This window comes from Eretmochelys imbricata, chromosome 13 (genome assembly GCF_965152235.1).
Source record: "Eretmochelys imbricata isolate rEreImb1 chromosome 13, rEreImb1.hap1, whole genome shotgun sequence".
In the NCBI taxonomy this organism is placed as follows: Eukaryota; Metazoa; Chordata; order Testudines; family Cheloniidae; genus Eretmochelys; species Eretmochelys imbricata.
The window spans coordinates 1,570,469-1,595,522 of NC_135584.1; the positions used below are offsets into that span (position 1 = coordinate 1,570,469).

General features: G+C 49.8%; 1 protein-coding gene across 1 annotated transcript; it reads right to left on the reverse strand.

Moving 5' to 3' along the window:
- Positions 1-1,917: 1,917 nt before the first annotated feature.
- On the reverse strand, positions 1,918-24,961 carry TTI1 (TELO2 interacting protein 1). The gene is made up of 8 exons (XM_077832199.1): positions 24,826-24,961; positions 19,672-22,028; positions 14,672-14,875; positions 13,600-13,748; positions 12,946-13,086; positions 11,777-11,981; positions 10,949-11,036; positions 1,918-4,286 (listed from the first exon to the last, which is right to left on the reverse strand). Exons 2-8 carry the CDS (start codon positions 21,986-21,988, stop codon positions 4,025-4,027), a joined length of 3,366 nt encoding a protein of 1,121 aa, XP_077688325.1. The 5' UTR covers positions 21,989-22,028; positions 24,826-24,961; the 3' UTR covers positions 1,918-4,024.
- Positions 24,962-25,054: the final 93 nt, after the last annotated feature.

Sequence of the window (25,054 nt, forward strand, 5' to 3'; positions counted from 1 at the left end):
CTCCCACTCACCCCAGTGCCTGACTCTCACCCTGCGAGAGGACACTTGGGCCTGGTGTGTTTAGCACATGCCCTGGTTTTTCAACGCTCAAAGGCTCTGCAGTAGGCAAAGCATTGTAGTTTTTCAGGGCCAGCCAGTGGCAGTAAGTGCTCACCCTCCAGCCATCTTCCTTGGCCCTGGCTTTGAGATGACACATGATTCAAGGCATCATCTGCCTGCGGCCACCACAGTATGCGTGAGCTTGGCTCCTCTGCCCTTCCTGCAAGCTGAAACTCACACACGGGCCAGGCTCCACTTCTGGCCCCTGGGTGGTGCCTTGTCCCCTCCCTCTGCCCAGGGGTGAATTTCACCCCACAGACAGAGCAAAGAGCCAGCTGATCAGGGTGGTGCTGGGAGCTCGGCTCTGTAGGCAGAAGATCCCACCTTGAGGTTCGTGTTTCTTCTGTGTGAAACCAGCACAGCTGGGTGCGAACAGGGCTCGTGGGCCATCTCAGACACACCCTGCCTGAACGAAGTCCCCAGGAGTGTGCAAGGGAATTATTTGAATTATCACAGCGCCTAGGAGACGGTCATGGGCCAGGACCCCTCTGTGCTAGGAGCTGTACAAACACAGAACAAAAAGTCAGCCTGCATCTGCCCAGCATCCCCCACACTATGCCTGGCCAGGCCTCATTCCTTCCTCTCCCAATTGCTGGTTTGTTGTTTCCGGCTTCCAAGTGAGCAGCCTGGGTGCTGCGTCCTGGGGAGAGCTGTGTACCCACTCCGTCTACAGGGAGTGCTCAGACACCCCCTACTCTCTGCCCTGGCGAACGCTCCTCTCTCAGCCCAGACAGCCTGGCACGCGACAGCTGAGTGGCCCTGGGAAGATTCAAAGACATGCTGAGGGTGCTTTGTGGCGGGCGCAGAGAACTGGGGTGGGGTGGGGGGTGGTGTCAGGAGATAAGTTGCTAATCAAGAGAACTGGCCAAAGGAAAGGGAAATGACCCCTACAAATGCAACGCCCGGCCTTTGTTCTTGTAAAGTGCCCCTGGCAGGACCTGGGACCCATGAAGGCTCCCCTAAGAACCTTTCAGAACCTTCTCACCCAACAGGGAAGGGAAAAAAGTGTCATTTATAAAGTAATCAGCCTGCCGCTGGACTCCCAACACCTCTCTGCATTATCACCTGCAATGCAGCCTCTTTTCTGCATTCCTCGGGAACCGGGCGGTGCTGACACTCCGCTTCCAGTCCAATCACATGGCCCAGAGGGCTGTAGAAAGGTACAGAATTGGAAAGCATGCCATGTATCGTTTGGAGTGCAGACAGGTCTCAGCAGGAGCCACACTAATCATCTGCAGGGCTACAGACCTCTCAGGCGGTAGGATCTGACTGCACTGTATGTACAGTCAGTCCGTCGCTTCTGGGCTTAAACTTGTATTTTCTGTTCTAGATGTGTGCACAAGTTGGTCACGAGACTTGCCGGAGGAAACGATTCCCTGTGTTTATGTCGTGTACTCAGCACCAATGCTGCTGCTACCTCTAGTGCGTGTGTCAAATTCACGAGTGTGTCCAGCCACGTTGCACAGGTGGTAAGTGACTGCACAAGCTGCAAAGCAGTGGAGAATCAGTCCTCATGGCCCCAGTCTAATACATGCAAAAGGGTAGGGCCAACAGCGCCCAACACCTCAATGTGGGATTTAGAGTGAGCTCTGAGGTGTCACTACCCAAATGTGACCTACAACGTGGCCAAGCTGCATAGCTTCAGAGTGTGACCTCTTTAGAATCGAAACAGCTGGCAGGAATTCTAAACAGCTGGACGTAAAAAAATGCAGAAGACTGTCCTTGAGAAATTGAACAAAACCAAGGGCTGGGATGTGGATTAAAAGAGAAAAGAAATAAAAGGCACAAGCATTTTATAGCATTTTATTTCCTAACAAATTAATGGTGCAGAAAAACAAGCTAATGCCAGGTGTAGTTTGGAGCCTCCCCCAGGCAACATCATGAGCAAACAAATCTGTCAGACTTGTGCAGAGAACAGTAAAAGTGAGGTTCCGACTAGGCTGCGAGTGGTATTAGGCCACGCTACTGGGTTACCTGCCACTCGCTAGTCTAGCTGCCAAACCTAGGGCTAAGAAAAACCAGTGACCAAAACCCCACATGAATCCAAAAGGTTTTGTTCAGGTTTCATTAATGCAACAGGTCTTTCCTCTTATTTTAACGTCTGCCTGCAATGCTGTGAACCTAAACACTGCATCACTGGGCTAGTGCAGTAGTGTAGGCCCTAGGGTAAACATAACAAGGCCTTAGCCAGGTTCCTTTCCTGCTTAAACTACATCTGTTTTTGCTTCTCTGAATCTTACTTCTCTCCTCCTCCTCCTTTCATGGTAACAGAATGTGAGATGTAGTACAATGCTTGCAGGGAATCTGCATGCTGTTTCTGAATGCTTAGTGTCAGCTGTGATGCAATTTGTATCAGTAATGTTCAATTTTTTCCCTTGAAAGGCCTCAGTCTTTCTGATTAAGAATAATTTCTACAGTCTAGCTGCTGCCTCCAGGCACCCGTGCAAGCACACAAAACAGCGGCGCAGAAACAGTACAACCCTCGTGGCACAAACAGCACTTCCGCGTGCTATAAAATAGTGTGTACCACTGTACTTGAACTACTAAGAGCTCACCTAGGACCCATTGGCTTAGAATGCTGAGCTATTTAAAGGGGTGCACAAAAGAACTACAAGAATGATTTGAGGCCTGAAAACAGGCCTTATGGTGAGCGCCTTAAGACGCTCACGCTAGTTTATCCAAGGGAAGGCTAAACAGTGACTTGATCACAGTCTACACATAGCCTACCTGGGGAAGAGACTGCTACTAAGCGATGGCTATTTAGCAGAAAAAGGCCTAACAACATTCAAGGGCTGGAAGCTGAAGTCAGACAAATTCAAACTAGAAATATCCCACAATGTTTTAAAGGGCAGGGTGATTAACCCTCGGAGCAACTCACTTTGGGCTGTGGAGGATCCTTAAACACTTGCAGAGACTGGATATTTTTCTAACACATCTGCTCTAGCTCAACCACAAGTTATGGGTTTGGTGCAGAAATTGGTGGGTGATGTTCTCTGGCCTGTGATGCAGGAGGTCAGATTAGATCAGTGGTTTTCAACCTTTTTTCATTTGCGGACCCATAAAAAATTTCGACTGGAAATGTGGACCCCTTTGGAAATCTTAGACATAGCCCCAGGCTTCCGCAGACCACAGGTTGAAAACCATGGGACTGGATGATCAGAATGATCCCTTCTGCCCTGAAAAATCTAGGAAGAGACCTGGGAAGTAAAACCTGCCAGTCTCGTTTTATTGCCCTAAGTGAGTGAACTGCAAAATATAAACGACCCCAACGCTGCTAAAAGGGGCTTCAGGAAAATCCCTGCTGGTTTGATCATCTCAGCTCTTATCAGAAGCACAGGTGAGGGATTTCCTTTGAAACACGATTTTTTTTTTACATTGTTTCTTTAATATGAAGCGCTGCTAGGGACAGAGTTTCTGCCATACTGAAAAAGTTTAAGGTCAGCAAGGGGAGGAAATTTAAATTGAAGTTTTCAGGCGATCATTTATAATCAGTGAAGACGGGGATGTGAGTGTATGGTATGGGGAGGGGAGGAACCTACTTCTCTGCTGCTGCCTTGTGAGCAGGGAGGGATGCAGTTGCATTCTCTGGCCTGGGGCAGCCCTGGCAGGGGCATTCTGCCAGGGACCCCAGGCAGCAGCCAAGTGTTGTGATAATAGGGACAGGAGCGTCTTAATCTTCTTTAGCCACAAAAGAGCCTGAGATGCACGTGCCCCTTCGGCCCCACGTGTGTGCAGGGGAGTGCAGGCCCGGCCGTGTGCTACAGCTCACTCGCCCTCAAATGCCTTTGGAAACGCTGCCTTCCGGGAGCTGTGGCTCAGGCCAGGAGCAGCTCTCATCTTCCTCCACAGCGATTCCGTCTGAGGCAATGGGATGTTTCCAGACAGCATGGCATTTACACCAGCCGTTTCTTGCTTCCCCCAGCTGCTATCCCAGTGCCTCGGTCAGGAAGGGGGGTTGCGGCTCAGGTGCCTCTTGGGGACTGGCTTGAAAGGCTGCTGTCTCCCGTCGCTGCAGCTCACCCAGCAGGCCCAGCACGTTGTCCGTGAACTCGGTCCGTTGCCTCCCCAACCTGCCTAGCTTCACCGGGTGGAGGCTGGGGTGGGGGGGCTCACATGGGAGAGGGCAGATCTCGTTCAGAAAGAGCCAGGTGGCGTCAGGGTCCACACACATCAGATGGAGGAAAACGCTTCAGGGAGGGAGTGGGAAGAAAGGAAAGCAGCGTCAGAGGAGGGGCTGCCTGATCTTCCCCCACCAGGGCAGGTAACCGGTAGCTCTGCAAAGCTCTGCGGGCAGCAGAACCAGCCCTCCCAAGCTCAGCAATAAGCAGGGCCACAAGATGGGTGCTAAGCCCGACAGAAACATAGTTCAACAGTTTCACAGTTATTGGCAAGAAACCACATCCCTATTCTAAGCAAAACGATATTAACGAACGAGCGGTCGGTGAATAATTGGTCTCAGGGCCGGAGAGCTCACAGCATTACAAGGGGAGGTGCTAAGCACACAGCACCAGCTCCTCAGCTGCTGTGAATTGTTGCAGTTCAATTGAAGTCAATGGAGCTATGGCAAGTTACACCAGCTGAGCATCTGGCCCCATGGGAAGGCCAATCCCAGCCCCGGTGTCAGCAGGCACAAGTGGAGGGAGGTTGCTGAGCTGATACAACTAGTACATGGTAACACAGAGGACACCGTGGATTAAGCCAAACAGCACGATGAGTTTCCAAGAGGAAATGTGCTGCTGGAGAGACTTTATAAATAAGCCCACTCAGATGGGGCACAAACGCTGCTGAGTTTAGCCTAGAGTCCTGGACGCGGGTTATGTGTTGGGTACGTCCTGGACCTGGTCTCTTGTCAGTTTACAGAAAGCATGTGAGATCAGGTGCAAAGGTACTAGCTGGTCCCTGGAGAGCAAGGGGTTAACCCCAGCTCAGCTGCCCCCTCCCCTTGCACAGGTGCTTAGGAGCAAGGTGAGAAGAGTGGCTGCTGGGGAAGGGAGCGCTGCAGAGCAGGAGGTGAAGGTTTTTTGCTACATTCTCCCCCAAGGCAGAGACCTTGCTGGCTGCCTCTGAATTTCTCCAGCTGCCTCCCACATTTCATGGGGCAGAAAACGTAACAAACTTCATTTTACAGAAAAGTAGCAATTTTCTGTATTGCTCTTGCAGCTTTATGCCTGGCTTCCCTCTTGAATTTAACATGAAAGGTGAGGCAGGGGAGTTAAGTTTGCTGTGGGAACCTTGCATGAAAATTTCTTGTGGGTTCAATGTCAGAAGCTCTGACATGGGAAAGAGAGGCTGAGCGTGATCTTGTTGGAGAGCAAGAGCTGCTGGGGCATGAAGCGGGTAAGTCTTCATTTGTGTGAATCCTTGTATTTATTTATTTATTCTGTTAATTCTCCTGCTGTCATTCACCTTGGGTTTGACATAGTTTGTGTCAGGATTTTGATGCATGGGAGGCAGGTTTGGTTTAATTAGCATGAATCTCCATACCTGGGCTACAGGCTAGGCTAAAGGAAACGGGAATATACATGCCACATTGGCAGCACTGTTTAAGGCCCTCCTCCTGTGAGGGGCTAAGCATGATCTATTCCTAGGAGAATCCATGGCAGCTGAGGGTGCCCAGCATCTGGCAGGGTTAAGGCTAAGGTTTTAGTGCCTAAAGATGCAGAGAGACATCTAATGGGGATTTTCCAAAGCGCCTCTGTGCCAAATTCCCATTGGAACCAAAGGGAGTTAGACACTTCTGAAAATCACACTAGATGACTACATGCTTCTTTAGGCCACTCCAATACCTTAAAAATCTGGCCCTCAGCTCTTAGGCCTGATCCTGTAATGAGAGCTGCAGACACGGACCCCTCCTCCCGTGAGGATCTGACGGCAGGATCAGGGCCTTTGATCATAAGCTCTTTAGGGACTCTCATCTTTGCTTTCTGTGAAGCACCCTGTGCACACGCTAGATAAATATTAAATAAAAAATAAACACAGCTTAAAGCCTTCCTAGCCTGATCTGGATTTAACAGTTGTTTTGCAGGGGGAGCATCGTGTATTTACGATATAGCCAGGGAAAAGACTGGCATGCCCAAATTCATCATTTCCACCTCACCATGGGAAGGTGCGGAAAGAAGCTGGGTTGTGTGGGAGGAGAGCAGTATCTGTGATAATTGGAATGGAGAATGAAATTGTGAGAAAGCACAGAGAGAGGTAAGTAGCTTCACAGTGAAACAGAAACCAACAGACACTGTTCCTGTCATCTGAAATGCAAACCCAAGATTCTGTGCTAAGTGATTCACACAAACACAAGCCCCACTTCTATCAGAAACGTCCCCTGCTTGGGCTTTTATGCCTGAAGTCAGCGCACTTCCTATGCAATTAAAGCCGACAGAAGTGCTTTAGAAAAGCTCCATTTGCTGACGCCCCCTGTGCTCTGAAGGGGTAGCCTTTCCTGGGTAATTTAAAACAAGTGTAGGAATAAGCTGGAGATGCTAGGAAGACTTCAAAGTAATCCTCCTGTTGCTGCGTAACCCCCGTTACCCTACAAACCGCCAAAGAATCAATCTGTCTCACTAACTTATAACCCATCTGGGGCTCCAAAAGGTGTAACATCAGTATTACCTACATTGAACACCCCATACCACTCCCTCACCCTCAGCATGGTACTTCCGGAATGCACCGTGACCTTGACTTCCAAACCACGGACTGGTCTGGGACCCACTGCATCAGCACCAGTGCATGGTGCTCTGGGAACACGCATAGGGGACAGCCAGATACTGGCCACCTGGTGCTGATCTCAGTCACCCCAGCTTTAGATTGGTACAACCCCACTGGCTTAAACTAAATTGCTCCTGATTTACAGTAGGGCAAGAGCAGAATCTGGCACTAGCCTTCTGGACGAATCACACAACCAGAAGTTAGACTGTAAGGATGCGGCAGGTTTGCTAGGGCAGACACTTGAGCAGTCTCTGCTCTCTGATGGGATTCAGTGCCATCACTCCTGTCTAGGGGCTGTCCCAGCCAGGCCCAGCAGTGACTAGAGTCCACAAATCCTGGGGTGCACCGCGCAGTCCACTGGGCCTTGCCCTTAGCTTAACGATGGGCTGAAGCTGTATACAAAACATCCCCACTATCCCCAGCCTGTGCTGACAGGATGGATCAGTAATACAGCGGGTAACAGGGACAAGCACAGAAGCCGCTGTCTGGAATATTACCCAGCCAGTGTCAGCTTTTCCACCCCGCGTGCGGGCGCACACGTCTTACCTCTTATGTACACAACAAAGACGTCCCACCCTCCTCCCCACTTCCCAATCAGCAGCTCCAGAGAGAGCAACTAGCAAGACTGTTCTCTGGCTCCCAGTGGGCTAGAGGCACTCAGCTCCCCATGCGCCCATAATGGCCCAAGGCCAGTGATTATCTCCGGATAACCTGCAGTTCTGTGCAGTTTAAACAACAACTTGACGTTTACATTTTAAAACTTACTCTTAGGTTGCTTAGAAACGGCCTCTGTTTCTATGGCAAAGAATCCTGGGGTTAATCCAGGGGGTTGGGTTTTTTGTAAACTGAAATGTGATTTTATTGAATTGTGCTTGGCACACATGGCTGTTTTAGTGCACGTCAGCCCAGCCTGCGACTGACAGCTGTCAATCATATCCCATAAACTACAGCCATCAAGCCAAGGCGAGGGGGGGGCTTCACTGCTCAGTCATCCACTTGAGGAGAGAAAAGGTCCAAAAATAGCTTGTTGCAGTAGCACTGAACAATTTCTCATATGGGTGCAGAGCAGAGCTAGGCTACTCTGCTGGTTTGCCTTTCCCCACGTGCTGAGCTTAGCCCTGCCAAGCATCAGGGCAAATGTGACCAAGGCTGGCCAAGCGGAGGACTCCTCTGTGGTTCCTTGCCTCGCCTCTGTTGAATGTCCAATTAAAAAGAGCCCTGCCCTGTGCTGCAGCAAGGGCCCTACCTGAGAAGGAACAGGGAAAGGAGGCCTTCCAGGAGTCTCCAGATGCTTTACCCACAGTTGTAGCAGGCCAAGGTGGATCCAGAGCCATGCAGCTTCCCCAACCCTTCCCCTCCTCTGTTCCCATGGGTATTACAAGGACAATAACCCCTGCCTGGACATGGTCACTAGCTGACAGCCACCTTGTCATTCTGTTGGCTGCCCTGGATCCCCTCCACTCACTTTTTGTCAGACGCTATTTCTGCCTGCTGGGCACTGTGCTAAAACGCAGTCACCAAACTCCCTTTATTCCACTAGTTCAACTACCGGCTCCCACCATAGGCTCAAACAGTGGGAGGGTGATGTTCCTGATGGATAGTCCTTCACTTGCTTTGTGCAGCTGCAGCAGCTTGGCCAGAGCTCCGCTTAACTCTTCCCTCTCCCACCCCACCGACCCCTGCGCTCTTCTCTTGGGGGCGGGGTGTAAGCACTCCCAACTGGTATGCAGGATGTCAGAGGAATTGTACCTGATTGCACCATGACTCCTGCAGTCCTTGTAACCCTGTGATACTATAAATCTGACCCTCCGGTCTTGGCAGGTCATAAATCATGTGATAGGAGTACAAATCCAATAACTCAATCAGTAGTGACCACTTGGAGCTGGGACATGCCCCTGCCCCATCTGGTTCTTGTCAGCTCCCAGGGTTAAGGCTGCCTGGGCGTTCTAGTTATAACCCTGCTTTTCAGCTGCACCGTAACATTTTGAATTTTTGATCCAGTCGGCTGGTAATTTTCAGACTTGCTCCCTGCCTAAATGTGAAGGGAGCTGGTGGGAAAGGCTGAGTCGGATGGCCGCTGCGGCTATTTTCAAGCACGAGGGAATAAGGGAAAATATTTTCCTCGTTACTTTAAAAAAAAAAAAAATCTATTTTTGATTTTAAAAGAGCTCTCGTGCTGAAGCCGGTGGGGACAAGAAGCTGAGGTTTGGCTGAGCCTTTGTACCGAGGGAACAGTGCCTCCCATTGTTCTGGGGGAACCCGGTTTTGACTTACCCAGGTTATGTCCCTTTGAAAACAGTACGTCATGCATTGCTAATGGTTTCTAAGGCTAGTGGTCTAGTTAACTGCGAACCCCCTTTTCCCCAAAGCACGGCAGGCAGCACTACACAGAACTGAACTAAAACGTTTCTTAGAAAAAGCCTGCCAAGATTTGTGCATTGAACGAGACTCCTGAAACCTTCAAGGGCTGAGCTGTGCACAGTTAAAATAGTCACATGCCTGGGCATGACGTTTTCCATGATGCTAACCTCCATCTGGCTACCAAAGCTAGGTATACACTCAAGGAGCCAGCCTCCCACTGCAGGCCTGGCCTTCTTCAATACAGGTGTGTACTGAATGACTGCCGAGCTGGAGCTCCTTGGGGGCATGGGCCATTCCAGATAGTGCCCACTCCTGGGCACCTTTATCTTCAAAAGAAAACTAAAATGGCAGTACTAGGGGAACACAAAGGCTACATGGCCAACCGTCAAGTCAGGCACTGTTGGAGTTAAAGGCTACATGTGCCCTTAATTCCGCTCACCTCTCTGCATGCCATACAGCAGGCGCTAATGACCTGATCACAACTTAGGTCACTAATTCAACATATCCCTGTTTTATTCCACAGCCTTTTAAGGTGCTCCAGGAATGATTAAAGGGCTTAAAAGCGCTGAACATACTGGTAAGACCTGGAGCTAAACTTTCTGCCCCAGCACAGCTTACAGAGAGGAAAGGGGTTCATGCTAACTCATGGGATCTGGCCCACAGATGAGAAACCCACTGGAGACAGGGACTGGAGCCTGCTGAAAAGGACAAGAGCCATCAAGATAAAAATAAACCTCCATTCCTTAGCCCACTAGTACAGATTAAGAGGGGAAGGCTGCAGTTTCTGAGAGCTTAAATCTGCACCGCTTCCCTTTCTGGCAGAGATGCTGGCCAACTGCACAAAAGCTTTTCATGCCGTGCCTGCTCTCCAGGAGCCCTATGCTCGGGGAACAGCGCCTGCTAGTTTTTCCCCTTTTAGGAACGTTCGACCCTACAGACTCACAATGCTGGCTGCCTTCTGCCTGTTGTGAGAGACTCAGGCTAACACTGGGGAGGGAGGGAGGAAGGGGCTAGTTCCACAGGGAGAAGGAAGCCTCTGCTCCTTTCCTCTGGCAGAAAAATGAACCCTAGTTCTTACTCACCCTGTGTATTCTGTAGCTGGGCATATCTCATTGACTGAGATCTCTTGTCTGCTCTCCAGGTGGCACAATAGAGCAGCAGAGATTTTTCACTGCAGCAACAAGCTTGCGACTCACCGGAGGGCAGGATCTGGTCTATCCCAAAGTATAACCTTTGTGAACACTTTGTAGATGTTAGTATATATGCACCTGAGCCACTAGGAAACTCACAGGGGTGGGGTTGCCAGGAGCCCCTGAAGATGAGGAGGGAGCTGGTGGGGGGATGGAGGGATGCAAGGAGCCCCTGGCATGTGCAATGTGCTTGGCTGACAGAAGCAAGGAAAAGCGCAGCCCTCCAGTAAGAGAAGTCAGGTAAACAATCAGCAACTCCACAAAGTACATTCTAATGTGTAAATCCAGATCCCCAGCATGCTAAGAGGGCTGTGCATTCTAGTTTAAAAGGGGGCTGGGGAAAGCAAGTGAGGCACATTCTCCTCCCTGCAAGTGGAGAGAAACTCAGAAAATAAACTCCGCACTGCAGATGGGCTGGCCTCTTCAGCTTCCACCGTTGGGTGGGGACTCATATTTCACCAGTGGTAGAAGGTACCTCTCATGGACACCCTCCTCTGCAGGCTTCAGTGTGAATATGCTGGGCAGGGGGAGAAGAGAAGGGGACACCTAACTCCCTCCCCTCATACAGAATACACCCTGTGTGTGTGTAGCATTACCTCCGGGCAGCCTCTTGCAGTTTCACCGGTTGTTTGGCACTGAGGTAAATCACACAGGTATCCGCTACTTTATTCAGGTCACTCTCGCCTGCAGAAATGGGACAGAAAGGAATGGCAGGAGATACACTAGCTAATGGGATTCGGAGCTTCTGCACCTCTCACAGTCTAACCCAGAGCTCTTCCTACCCATCCCCTAGAGAGGCCTGCTGTATAGCGAGGAAAACATCAAGGGCATCAAGACAGCAAAGGAACTCTCAGCCCTGCAAACTTGCCTCTCCTCCCCCACGAGGCCAGGGGACGCCCAGTGTACTGCAGCATGCTCCAGAAATCGGCCAGAATAGAAGGGTTAGCCATGGAGTCGTCCCAAAACGAGAGCAGCTTGTTGAATTTGGGAAGGATGTCTGGATTCCAGCTCTTCATTTTGGTTAGTTCACAGAGCAGCATGGCTTGGCCCCAGGCCTCAGGGGTTCTAATCCCCTTGTGACACCTTCTCGCCGGGTCGGACACAGACCGGCTGACAAGGGGGAAGGAGGGTCAGCAGTCAGATCCTGAGCCGGGTCTTAGGAGCCCTCCTCACCCCTTTGTCTCCCAGGGAGTTGAGGGCACTCCGTGTTGGGCTCTGATGGGGAGAGGTGGATGCTGAGACATGACTGGAATGGGCAGAGCTGGAGTAAGGCTGGGGGTGGGGCAGAAAGTTAATCCCATGTCCTAGCCACTGTGAAGAGTGAGGAAGGAGGCCTGCTGAGCAGATGGACAAAGATCAGAGACAGGAGGGCAAGGCTGGGCAGAGATCTCAAACAGCCGACCTCATCCTTCCCTGGTACTCACCCAAGTCCAGCTTCTCACACAGCAAGCCCAGCCCCTGCAGCACAGCCAGCTGTAACTTGAAGGCAAGAGTATGGCTGTACACGGGCCCAGCTCTGGCACTGACTGGTGCCTGGGTGACAAGGGAACCAGCCAGTTTGGGCAGGACGTCTTTGGAGAATCGTCGCCTCAGGAAATCGCCACACTTCTCGGCCAGGGTACAGAGCACCTAGCAAAGAAACCCCACCGAGCCCCTAGTTACTGGGAGGTGAGCTCAGTGGTGCTTAGGGGCAGAGTGGGAATGTAAAACTCAGCAACATCCTCTGAGCAGGGGAAAGGGGAGTTCCTCCCTGGATTGCGGCCTGCCGTTGGCTGTATTCCAGTGCAGAACAGAGAGGGGAGAAAAGAGGGATTTGTCCTTCAAACATGGGGCTGGGAGAGCCAGGTTCTACCCCTGGAGACCCTGTTACTTTGGGTAAGTCACGTAACCGCTCCATGCCTGTTTCCTCATCCGCAGTTGGGCGATCGCTGCCTTAGCGCGCAAAGTGGGTCGCGAGGCTTAATTCAAAACTAAGGAATTGGGAGATCAGATAACAGCTGCCACAGTAATGCAAACTGCCATCATCACAAAAACAGTCCGCACTGCGAGTAAGCAAAGGGGAGTGAAGGCCACCTGCATACAGGCAGTGAACTGACTAGTCTGCGAGGTAAGAACAAGAAGATGACGAAACTTATCCCTGGAGAGTGGAGTGGAAAGCGTATCCGTGCTGGGGCCCTCAGCATGGGGTCAGCTTGTAGAACCGGGGTCCTGCATTGGGCATGGTCTAGTTATGCCACTCAGCAGCATTTTCCATCTTCTTCTGTCCTTTCAAAGGGTTTTTCACCCTTTTAATCTCCCCCCACCCCCGCTGCTTATAATCATCCCTTGAATATCTGAAAGGGAAATCAGTGATTTGTCTCTTCCTTTACCCCAGGCACACCCTGGGAGTTTATCATAGGGCAGCTCTGAAATTCCAGGGTGCTGGCTCTGTTGGTTTTTTGGAGCCCCTTTGCTCTGCACCGTGTGTTTAAAATTCATTCTGGACAGTGAGCTTTTCTACATCCCCCAAGCTCTGCACATGGCAGGGCGCCAGCTCTGTGGCTTGCTCTCTGTGCAAGGCTTGAAGGCCGTTGGCCAGGATTCATTGTCGTACCTTGAAGGCTCTGAGCACTGCCAGCGCGTCGTCGTTAATCAGCCGGGTGACGAGCACCGGCCAGGCGCGATGAGCCATGGGAAGCAGATGGTTTTCATGAAGATGCAACACAGTCACGCAGAACTCTAGCACGTCCAGGACCTGCACCAGGAGAAGGCACAGCTCTGACAGGCTGCTACAGTCCCCCTGCCTCTCCAGAGAGTGGAGGATGGAAGAGTCTAAAGCAATGGGATCCGCCTCTGCCTCTGCCTGAACTGTGGGTGGGGAGCTTGGGAAGAAAGCTGCAGGGGCGGGAATGGGTGGGCTCTAGCTGTCACGGGACAAGCTATCAAGTTCTGATGCCTGACACTAAGCTGTTTGTGAGGCTGAATTCAGTCTCCTTGGCACAAGGCAGCCTCCTCTATCCCTCTCTCTCAGAAACAGCCTCTCTTTGTATCTAGGCTAAGGCTTGCCAGCACTTGAAGGCTCTGCCCTGGCAGCGGTGAGACGTCAAGGTGGGACTGGCCTCATCCTAGCGGCACGTCTGGCACATCCTGTGATCCCCCCACCACTCGCACAAGGTAACAATCCCCAGAACGGGCACCCTCAGCCTCTACAAGGCTGGCCCCTTTGGTGTTCCCCGTCGCTCCGGTGCAGTGCACACGCTGTGCTAACCTTCAGCCGCACCCGCAGACTCTTGTCAGACAGTAAATGGATACATCTCTCCATCACATCCTTTGCTATCTGGGCATGGGCTGGCAATGGAGTCTCGCCCTCCGCACCGGTGTCGTTCATCTCAGGCTCAGGAGGGGGGACATGCACCTCTGCAAAACAGGGCACAGTTCGCAGTGGTGGGAATGAGCTGGGAGCCACAGGCACGTGCCTCATGGCATCTGGCGGTCCCCCACTTCAAGGCTCTTCTCCAGTGTCCCAAAGGAGACCTGGGGCATTTGTGACTACAAAGTCTGTGCTCTCAGGGGCTAAATGCCTGCTTGTGAAATTCAGCAGCAGGAGCAGTGTGTGTGTTATGGGAGAAAGGAAGATTTTGTCTCCTTTATTGAACTGACATTTGCAGTCTGTCCTCCCCCACAGACCCCTTTATTTCCAATTGGTTTTGATTAAAAATGAAAGACCTGGGTGTTTAAAGGTCAGAATTGCAGCATGGTAGAGTAACGAGAAGACAAATGCTCCCTCCTGGCAAGTTTCTAAAGGGCCTTGGCTGGAGCCAATGCTGGGGGGGGAGGGGAAGGGGGAGGGAGAGGAGAAGAGAGCCTGAGCCAGGGAAGAGACAGCACAGATTTCCAGTAAGGGTGGGAGGAAAAAGCAGCAAAATCCTGGAAAAATTGTTGTTATTTTGGATGCTGAATACCATGCACCATGTGTCCTGCTACCAAAATTAGTGTCCTGCTCTAGTTAGGCTTGTGGACTTTGTATATGACTGGCTTGTGGCTGTGACCACTAGGATCTGGCCCCTGGTTATCTGCTACTAGATCAACATTCAGTCTACAACTACGTGGCTGGTTTTCCTGGGCCTCACTGAACACAGATCACCGGACAATACACTGTATGTTCCCAGCACTGTCCTCTGTGGATTTAATCCCACTCAAAATGGCGTGGAGACCACAGAACTCACGATTCTGAGTCCCAGCCTGGCTTTGAGCCCCCACTTCCCTCCAGAGATTAGTGGCTTTACCAAGCTGGCAACGCCCCCACCCCCCCTACACACAGTTACACAACCAGTACTTACCCTCTTCCTCCTCCTCCATGGCTGGAAGGTTGCCCTCTGCAATCTGCTTCTGTTTGATGTAGTCCAGGAAGAACTGTTCCACTTCTTGCACCATGGGGGTAATTACAGACCCTTTCCCCTGCTTCTGGCATGAAGTGCTGCTCTGCTGCTCTGTATTCCGCTCCGGTGGGTGCTCCTTACCCTTCACCACCACGAACCACTGGACTGCAGAAGAGAGGCAGGAAGTATCACTGAGAACCCAGGATCTCTATCCACATCAGCTTTGTACAACAGCAGCCTGGACATTGGGAACAGACAGACTGTCTACAAAGCATGAGGCAGAGACGCAAAAGCTACCTGAAAGAGGTGAGTCTTGGAACTAGGCCCTTGCAATCAGACAGCCGGACTACAGAGGAACTGGCTCAAATCCAGGCCTGGCATAATAGAGGGCAATCCCCATTAGCTTCAAGAGAATGCTAATGCAAGAAGTAAATCTAACTCTCTGTCCCGCCTCTTCCAAAAAGGGTGCCAGATTCTGCTGCTTCAGCCCCGGAGAGTCCGTCTACACTAGGAAAATGTCCTCTTGGTGGCACCAGTTGTGTCCTTTCAGTCCCTCAAGTGGGGCTGAAAACCGTTTTGTGGCTTATGTAGAGAAGGCCAAGCCTTTTTCAACACTCATTACAGACCGCAAGCTTGGGACCGTCTGTTCCATGGTCTTGCTGCAATGGGTGCCAAGAATGGTGTTGCCTTATCTGCCCCAGCTGGGGGTGTAGGGAGGGTTCCTGTTTGGTTAAAATCCATAGTGCAGATGTGAACTGAAAGAGGAGGAGCGGGGTAGTACACCAAGAGAAGTTTGGCAGGAAATGTGTAACAGAAACATACCCTCAAAAATCGGTTATACAACTGAGCATCAGAATATTCTCCAGCACCAGACAGGCCTCTCCAAATCATAGACTAAGGTCAGAAGGGACCATTATAATCACCTAGTCTGACCTCCTGCACAACACAGGCCCCGGAATCTCACCCACCAACTCCTGTAACAAACCCCTAACTTATGTCTGAGCTATTGAAGTCCTCAAATCGTGGTTTAAAGACTTCAAGGTGCAGAGAATCCTCCAGCAAGTGACCCGTGCCCCATGCTGCAGAGGAAGTTGAAAACCCCCCAGGGCCTCTTCCAATCTGCCCTGGGGAAAATTCCTTCCCGAACCCAAATATGGCGATCAGCTAAACCCTGAGCACGTGGGCAAGACTCACCAGCCAGACACCCAGGAAAGAATTCTCTGTAGTAACTCAGATCGCACTCCATCTAACATCCCATCACAGGCCATTGGGCCTATCTACCGCTAGTAGTCGAAGATCAATTAATTGCCAAAATTAGGCTATCCCATCATATTATCTCCTCCATAAACTTATCAAGCTTTGTCTTGAAGCCAGATATGTTGTTTGCCCCCACTGCTTGCCTTGGAAGGCTGTTCCAGAACTTTACTCCTCTGATGGTTAGAAACCGTCGTCTAATTTCAAGTCTAAACTTCCTGATGGCCAATTTATATCCATTTGTTCTTGTGTCCACATTGATACTGAGCTTAAATAATTCTTTTCCCACCATAGTATATACCCCTCTGATATATTTATAGAGAGCAATCATATCTCACCTCAGCCTTCTTTTGGTTAGGCTAAACAAGCCAAGCTCATTGAGTCTCATTTCATAAGACAGGTTTTCCATTCCTCGGATCATCCTAGTAGCCCTTCTCTGTACCAGTTCCACTTTGAATTCATCCTTCTTAAACACGGGAGACCAGAACTGCACACAGTATTCCAGATGAGGTCTCACCAGTGCCTTGTAGAACGGTACTAACGCCTCCTGATCTCTACTGGAAATACCTCTCCTGATGCATCCCAAGACTGCATTAGCTTTTTTGATGGCCACGTCACATTGGTGGCTCATAGTCATCCTGTGATTGACCAGTACTCTGAGATCCTTCTCCTCCTCTGTTATTTTCAAGTAATGCGTTCCCAGTTTATAACAGAAATTCTTGTTATTAATCCCTAAATGCATGACCTTTCACTTTTCACTATTAAATTTCATCCTATTACTGTTACTCCAGTTTACAAGGTCATCGAGATCTTCCTGTATGATATCCCGGGCCTTCTCTCTATTGGCAATACCTCCCAGCTTTGTGTCATCCACAAACTTTATTAGCACATTCTCACTTTTTGTGCCAAAGTCAGCAATAAAAAGATTAAATAAGATTGGTCCCAAAACCAATCCCTGAGGAACTCCACTAGTAACCTCCTTCCAGTCTGACAGTTCACCTTTCAGTGTGACCCACTGTAGTCTCCCCTTTAACCAGTTCCCTATCCACTTTTCAATTTTCATATTGATCCCCATCTTTTCTAATTTAGCTAATAATTCTCCATGTGGAGCCGTATCAAATACCTTACTGAAATAGAGGTAAATTAGATCTACTGCGTTCCCTTTGTCTAAAAAATCTGTTACCTTCTCAAAGAAGGAGATCAGGTTGGTTTGACACGATCTACCTTTTATAAAGCCATGTTGTATTTTGTCCCAATTACTATTGACCTCAATGTCCTTAACTACTTTCTCCAAAATTTCTTCCAAGACCTTGCATACTACAGATGTCAAACTAACAGTCCTGTAGTTACCTGGATTGCTTTTTTTAACCTTTCTTAAAAACAGGAACTATGTTAGCAATTCTCCAGTCATATGGTACAACCCCTGAATTTACAGATTCATTAAAAATTCTTACTAATGGGCTTGCAATTTCATGTGCCAGTTCCTTTAATATTCTTGGATGAAGATTATCTGGGCCCCCCAATTTAGTCCCACTAAGCTGTTCGAGTTTGGCTTCTGCCTCAGATGTGGTAATATCTGCCTCCATATCCTCATTCCCATTTGTCATCCTACCATTATCCCTAAGCTCCTCATTAGCCTCGTTAAAGACTGAGGCAAAGTATTTGTTTAGATATTGGGCCATGCCTAGATTATCCTTCACCTCCACTCCATCCTCAGTGTTAAGCGGTCCCACTTCTTTCTTTGCTTTCTTCTTATTTATATGGCGAAAGAACCTTTTTACTATTGCTTTTAATTCCCTTTGCAAGGTCCAACTCTACATGGCTTTTGGCCTTTCTTCACTTTATCTCTACATGTTCTGACCTCAGTAAGATAGTTTTTTCCTTGCTAATCCCTCCCATCTTCCACTCCCTGTAGGCTTTCTGCTTTTTCTTCATCACCCCTCTGTGATGCTTGCTCATCCAGCTTGGTCTACAACTCCTGCCTATGAATTTTTTCCCCTTTCTTGGGATGCAGGCTTCTGTTTCTGCAACTTTGACTTGAAGTAATCCCAGGCCTCCTCCACCTTCAGATCCATAAGTTCTTCAGTCCAATCCACTTCCCTAACTAATTTCCTTAATTTTTTAAAGTTAGCTTTTTTGAAATAAAAAACCCTAGTTACAGATCTATTTTTTGTTTATCCTTCCATTTAGTTTGAACTGAATTAGCTCATGATCGCTCGAACCAAGGTTGTCCCCTACAATCATTTCTTCTATGAGGTCCGCACTGCTCACCAAAACCAAATCTAAAATGGCATCCCCTCTTGTTGGTTCAGCAACTACTTGGTGAAGGAATCCATCAGCTATCGAATCTAGGAAAATCTGAGCCCTATTATTATTACTAACACTCGTTCTCCAGTCTATATCTGGGAAGTTAAAGTCTCCCATGATCACACTATTTCCATTAGTATTTACTTCTTTAGAAACATTAAAGAGGTCTGTATCCATATCCAGATTGGATCCTGGTGGTCTATAGCACACCCCAAGCACTATCCCAGGGGAGGCTCTAGTAGTTTTCTTCCCCAATGTGATTTTTGCCCAGACAGACTCTGTCTTATCCATTTCATCGCTTCTTATTTCTTTACAGTCGATCTCAGTCATTAATAGACAATGCTACTCCACCTCCTTTGCCTTTATTTCTGTCTTTCCTAAACAGCACATGCCCTTCAATGCCTGTAGTCCAGTCATGACTCCTATTCCACCATGTTTCCGTTATCCCTATAATATCTGGTTTCACTTCCTGCACCAGTAGCTCTAGTTCCTCCATTTTATTACCTAGGCGCCTCGCAAATGGAGGATTAAATACTGAAACTCAGAGGAGACATTTGAAAATACACTTTTTTGACTAGGCAAGAAAGCAAAAAGATGGTACACAGAAACTGCCAGACTGGTTCACAGCCGAGGTCTGTCTAGCTTAGTGTCCTGTCTCTGATGGTGCTTCAGAGGAAGGGGCAAGAACCCTGGGGATAATTGTCTTCCCCCCTCCCCTCCTCAGGAAGGTCTGAGTGATCTCCCATAATTAGAGACTGGCCTAAACGTGACATGGAAGGTGTTTCTCTCCCCAATATTGTTTTTTTGCCATTACGTATTGTAACTCTGGATATGCTTGTTATCCATGTCGGAGATTCTAGACCCTCCTCTGACTGCCAGAATGGAAGGCCCCAGACGCTGTTTTGCTGTGGGCCTCCACAGCTCCCATTTTCCTTGCAGGAAGAGCAGGGAAATTTTTTTTTTTTTTTTAACAAAAACAAACTGCAGAAACTGATGGTTTAGTCCCCCTCTTCTTCCCCTCCCTCAAACTTGCCAGGAAAGGCTTCCTACCTGCCACTGGTGACTGGACTTTTCCATGCCTGGCTCCTGGATAATCTTATTTCCCACAGCTATCCCTCCCTGGGTCAGCTACACTCAGCGGTACCCAGCCTTCAATACTAAACCCACTGGCATGTGGGACATGATCCTGCGTGTCTGTGCTGAATCAGTCAGGAATGTCTTCGGGCCGAGCACAGTTCCAGCACCGCTGGCTCACCAGCCCAACACACAGCAATGGTTGGGCTTTCTGGAAGCTGATGCTGGGCTACAGGAACATTTCATCAGTGCTCAAGGGGTTAAAGAGGGAAATTCTTTAAGTGACAGTAAGACAAAATTATTAAAAAGGCAGGTTATTTGGATACCTAAAGCTGCCACTAATGTGGACAGGACCCCAAGGAAGGAGGAAGCTCGGTCGTCATAAAACTGATCAAGGGCAGACAGGACATCTCTGATCACATCCTCCACCAGTGGGAGCAAGCTGGCATCCGAATGCCTGAGCATGGCCTCCAAGACCCGCGAGGCGTGAGGCTGATGTGCCACCCGACGCAGGTTTAGGGAAATCCCGTTCACCAGATAGTCTGAGTTAGCATTAATCAGATTTTGCACGGAGTCATAGCCACAGGCATGGCAGACATCCACCATGGTGCCAATTGCCGTCTGACTAATGAGCAGAGTGCTGTCCCCAGCCTTTTCAAGCACAGGGTAGAGGACTGATGCTAGAAGCAAGCGGAACTCTTTCCCCAGCACATATGCAAAGCAGCCAACCCCCTCCAGCTGGATGCAGATCTGCCAGATATTGCTGTTCATGGAGCGGATGGTTGGGCATGGGTCTGAAGAAGGGGAGAAGGATGAAATCGGAGAACTGCTGTGTGCACCTCCTGGGATAGCATGTGCTCTTGAATGTTTCACAGTCAACTCATCGCTGGTTCCCTCAGTGTCAATGCTGGTGGTCAGATACCAGTTTGCCTGGTCAGTATATTCTTCGAGGATGGATGTTATGGTCCCTTTAAGGTCTTCTGTGCTCACTGTAGTTTCCCTTTTGTGAAGAACATCTACCCCCAGTCCAGCAGCTCCTGTGATCAACTCATTGAGGACCATGGCAGCCTGCTTCCGGTACACAACAGATTCGCTGTATAGCCCCATGAAATGATCCACTAGCAAGTAGAGGTTCCCGTAGTAGCCAAGTACCCGGCAAACCTGCTGAATAAGCAAGAAAATCCGCTCATCGATGAAGAACCGGAAGTGTTTCTTCTGACATTTGCCCTCCCGCAAACCATGCTGCAAGGAATCGGAGGGCTCACCTAGAGAGCCTTCAGGGCCCCAACGTCTTTCTTCAACAATCTTCACATCAGCCACATCCAGCTCCAGAACTTGCATCAGGGCTTTGGAGAGACGCTGGAGGTGGGCTGCAGAGTTGAGGACAATGTTAACCTTGGGGCCCAGCAACTTCAGGGAGCCAAGTAATAAGCTCAAGGTAGAGAACTTGCCTTGATCATCCTGGGAGTTCATCAGACGTGGAAGGGCTGTGGCAAGGGAATGCAGATTCTCTGACAGAATATCAGCAAGAGCCCTGTTCTCAGCTACTGTTCTCAGCTCCGCAATGCTCCTGAGAATCTCATGACACTTGCTTTGGACCTCATTGCTTTCATCATTAACAAGCCCAACCAAGGCTTTTAACAGGTGACCAACTGATTCCACCAGTGACAGACTGCACTTCAACATAAGGTGATGGACCAGCTCCACCAATTCCATCCTGACCTTCCAGTGAGGGTGAAGAGAAGCAAATTCAACTATCTTGTGGATAAGGAGAGATAATTTGTCTGCAGTGATTTTTACCCAATCTGGTCCTCTATGTACCACAAGCTCAGATAGTCTGCTTTGTTCCACTGAAGGTTTCTCTTCGTCCTTTGTGATTGTGGCTAGTTGTTCATCTGCCATTACCAAGCTGACTGTGTGATAAAAGAGCTTGATCGCAGAAACAGTGACCATATGACCTTGTTTGATGTCTCCAGTAATAATCCGGGACAGGGCAATAGAGATCCCAGGTAGAAAAGAAGCAAACAAATTCCCACATTGTCTTGTTTCAACCGTGTCTAAGAGTCTATGATGCTCCGGGCAGTCACACTGCAGAATTAGGACCTGTAAACACTTTAAGGCAGCCAGCTTAATTTGCTTTGCTTTTTCTTGTTCTGCCAAGGCCAAAAGCAAAGATACAGCAAATCCTAAGTGAGGAAGGGTAGAAGGCTGATACAAAGTCAGGATAATGTCACCATAAGCTGAATGCATCAGGACATGGAGTGCTTGGATTACAGTCAGTTTTAATTCCTCTGATAGTGGGGCTGGCGGCTGCAAACCAGATGGAGAAGATAGACACAGGCAGAGCTCAGAAAAAAGCTCCTGGAGGAGGTCCTGCTTCTTCACACATGTTGTTGAAAGGATGGATGTGATGCACTGCACCACACTCTGGACAAGACTCTCCCGTTTGGGCCCTGGGGTCTTCAGGGTGAACCTCAGTGGGAAAAGGACGTACTCCTGCAGTTCCTGCAGGGCAGAGTCACTGACCACCTGCAGCTGAGCCTGCAAGCGTTCCACATTTTCAGTAGTCTGCACCTTTGTTAGCTGTACACAAGCTGGGCGCAAGATCCCGAACGCTTCTTTTGGGGTATCAAACACTGCCATTGTCCAGCGAGCCTCTTCTTATGTGCCTGTAGGTATCCTCCTGCAGGAAAGAACAAAAAGCCATACTTACTTCAGTGAAAGCAGCATTAAAACAATTGCCATCTGTTCCTTACTGATTAGCCAGACCTACGGTGCTCAGAAAAGTGTGAACGTGCCTGCTGCAAAGCAAAAGGTAATTCAATTCATTTCTCTCTAAGTGGTATAAAAAGCATTCAGATTATTATACAGAAGCTCTTTAGGCTTCCACTCTAGAAGTGCTTTGAGTCCTACGGATGGAAAGCAGTATATAAGAGCTTGGAGTTTTTAATTATTAGAATTAAAAGTGTATACTCCCCTCCCATCCACCCTTCCCTATAGAAATCTAAAATTTAATGTGTTTACGTGAAAATGGTCTACTCTGCGTTAGTCACGTCTGACTCTAAGAAAAATAAATCATTACTGAGGATTGGTTTTTAACCAATGAAGGTACAACACAGCCGCTATAGACCCAGGGGAAGAGGGCAGTTTCTTAGCTCATGTACAGTGAATGTTTGTTTTGTTCAATGTTTCTCTTTAGTTTCTGGCAGGATGGGTTGAGCCCTGTTTCTCTAGTGTTTGGCTCCATCTCAACCAGATTTACAGTAGTGTTTAACTTTGGTTTTTAAAAACACTTTAAGCATGAGTGTAACCAAATACGATTTTAATTATGAGGACAGATTTTTAAAGGTACCTAGACATTTCCAGATGCAGACAGGGGCCTAGTGGGATTTTCAAAAGCATCAACAGGACCTAGGCCCTTCTAAAAATCCTATTGGGTATTTATCTGCATCTGGAGGTGCCTAAGTATCTTTAAAAATCCGGTCTTTGGTCAGAGGCCATGGGGGCAAACTCTTTAAAACAAAAGCCATATTCTAGCATAGGTAGGGTTATGGCAGAGCATATGCTTGTAGGCCCCAGCTTCAGTCTGCTGAGCTAAAGTGCAGAACAAAGGTGGGTTGATATACTGGACGTGCATGTGATAGGGTAGTGGTAGGACTCGGCTGATTGATTACACACCAGAGCACACTAATGAGCTTTAGTATGTAGGTTATTCCACACTGGAATCCATACAGGTATCATCAAACAGTTACAACCCATACGTCATGGGGACCACAGCCTGAAAGAAATCTGAACCTTCTCTTCTAGCCTTCAAACTACCCCCAACCTCTCCAAGCTCATCAACAGAAGCAAGCTCCCCTGTGACCAGGACCCAGCATCTCAAACCAGAACTAGACCTTGCCAAAACAACTGATGCAAAACCTGTACACATATCTCCCCGGCTCTGATGATCAATACCCCCCATGCCCACCCTTTCAAGATTCACGGTTCTTACACAGGCCTGTCACAATATGTGGTGTACCTCGTACAGTGCACTAAATGCCCCAACAACAACGATGTGGGTGAAACCAGACAATCACTATGCGTTCGAATGAAGTCATGCAGGAAAATGGTAAAAGACACCACCACCCCATCACCCCCTCTTTTGTAAAGCGATCACTCTGTATATGACCTCTTACTCCCCATCCCCAAAGGAAACCTGCACAACGCCTTCAAAAGATGAGCCTGGGAGCTTAAATGTACAAGTTTGATAGACTCTAAAAATCATGGGCTGAATAGAGACACTGGATTTATGGCTTATTACATCATTTTATAACCCACTAACCCCTCTCCAGCTTCCCCCCTATGACTGAAGGGGTGTCAACCAGCCAGTTCACCTTGAAGGAGCCCTTAAACTATGTGCAAACTACTTATGCTAAACAATCTGTTCCACCTTGTATTTAGCTGTGACACCCTGTGTACCTTCCCCCAGGCCTGAAGAAGAGCTCCGCATAAGCTTAACAGCTGGTCTCTTTCACCAACAGAAGTTGGTGCAATATATTACTGCACCTACCTTGTCTCCCTAATGAGAAGTTGACAGGTAAACCTCTGACCCTGACCACTCCAAAAAGCCTGACTGGGTGGGATCACTCAGTGGCACTGAGGATGCTCCTGAGGAACCCATTAAATTCACAGGTGCATGGTCCAGGAGGTGAAGGCCATGCCTCAGGCTGTCTCTGCACAACTGGCCTGACCTGGTAACTATGGCCACGGGCTGAATCTCTCAGCTTACACCATCTATCTGTAAGCTTAGAGGAGAGGTGGGGGGCACCCTGCCAGGCGGGTCCAGGATGCTGAGCAGGATAATAAACAACAAGACTCCCCCCACTCCCTCTGCCATCCCCCCTACCCCTGTGGCACTTGCAGCAGCCCTGAAGCCTCTGCCTCGCCCCGCAATTCAAGAGCCCCAGGCCTGTCCTGCCTTGAGGGAGCCCTGTCCTGCCCACCCCACGTGAATCCCTGCCCTGAGCCCCTGCCCAGAGCTGGGGGGGGGGGGGAGAGCCCCTGCCGTCCCCCCCCCCGTGAATCCCTGCCCCCTGTGCAGAGCTGGGGGGGGGAGGAGCCCCTGTTCCCCCCCCCCGTGAGTCTCTGCCCCCTGCACAGAGCTGGGGGGGGCCCAGAGCCCCTGTCCCGCCTGTAAATCCCTGCCCCCTGCATAGAGCTGGGGGGGAGGAGCCCCTGTTCTCCCCCCCCCCCGTGAATCCCTACCCCCTGCGCAGAGCTGGGGGGGAGGAGTCCCTGCCCCCTGCACAGAGCTGGGGGGGGGAGGAGTCCCTGTTCCCCCCCGTGAGTCCCTGCCCCCTCCACAGAGCTGGGGGGGAGGAGTCCCTGCCCCCTCCACAGAGCTGGGGGGGCCCAGAGCCCCTACTCCCCCCCACGTGAGCCCCTGCCCCAGCTCGGAGGCAGAGCCGTAGGGGACCCTCCAGGACCCCGCCTCCTACCTGCTCCAGTCACGCTCCCGCCACGGGGTGCGCGGCACATGCCGGAAGGAACGCGGACAACCCCCGACCACCTAACTCGGGAGTAAAGCGAAAAAACTCCCCAGCCGGTCTAGGCAGGAAGGGGAAGCAAGAAAAGTCTCAGGTGAGCGCACTGCGCATGCGGAGCTGGCCCGTGCCGGGGTTTTGAAATAGGGCTCAGTTAGGCATACAGCGCATGCGTCCTCGGCTG

Coding starts and splice junctions, on each gene's coding strand:
- TTI1 (XM_077832199.1), bottom strand. CDS start 21,988: ATGGCAGTGTTTGATACCCCAAAAGAAGCGTTCGGGATCTTGCGCCCA. Junction 14,876..19,671: donor CACATTAGTGGCAGCTTTAG/GTATCCAAATAA, acceptor TCTCTTCTGCAG/TCCAGTGGTTCGTGGTGGTG. Junction 13,749..14,671: donor CATGGAGGAGGAGGAAGAGG/GTAAGTACTGGT, acceptor CCTGTTTTGCAG/AGGTGCATGTCCCCCCTCCT.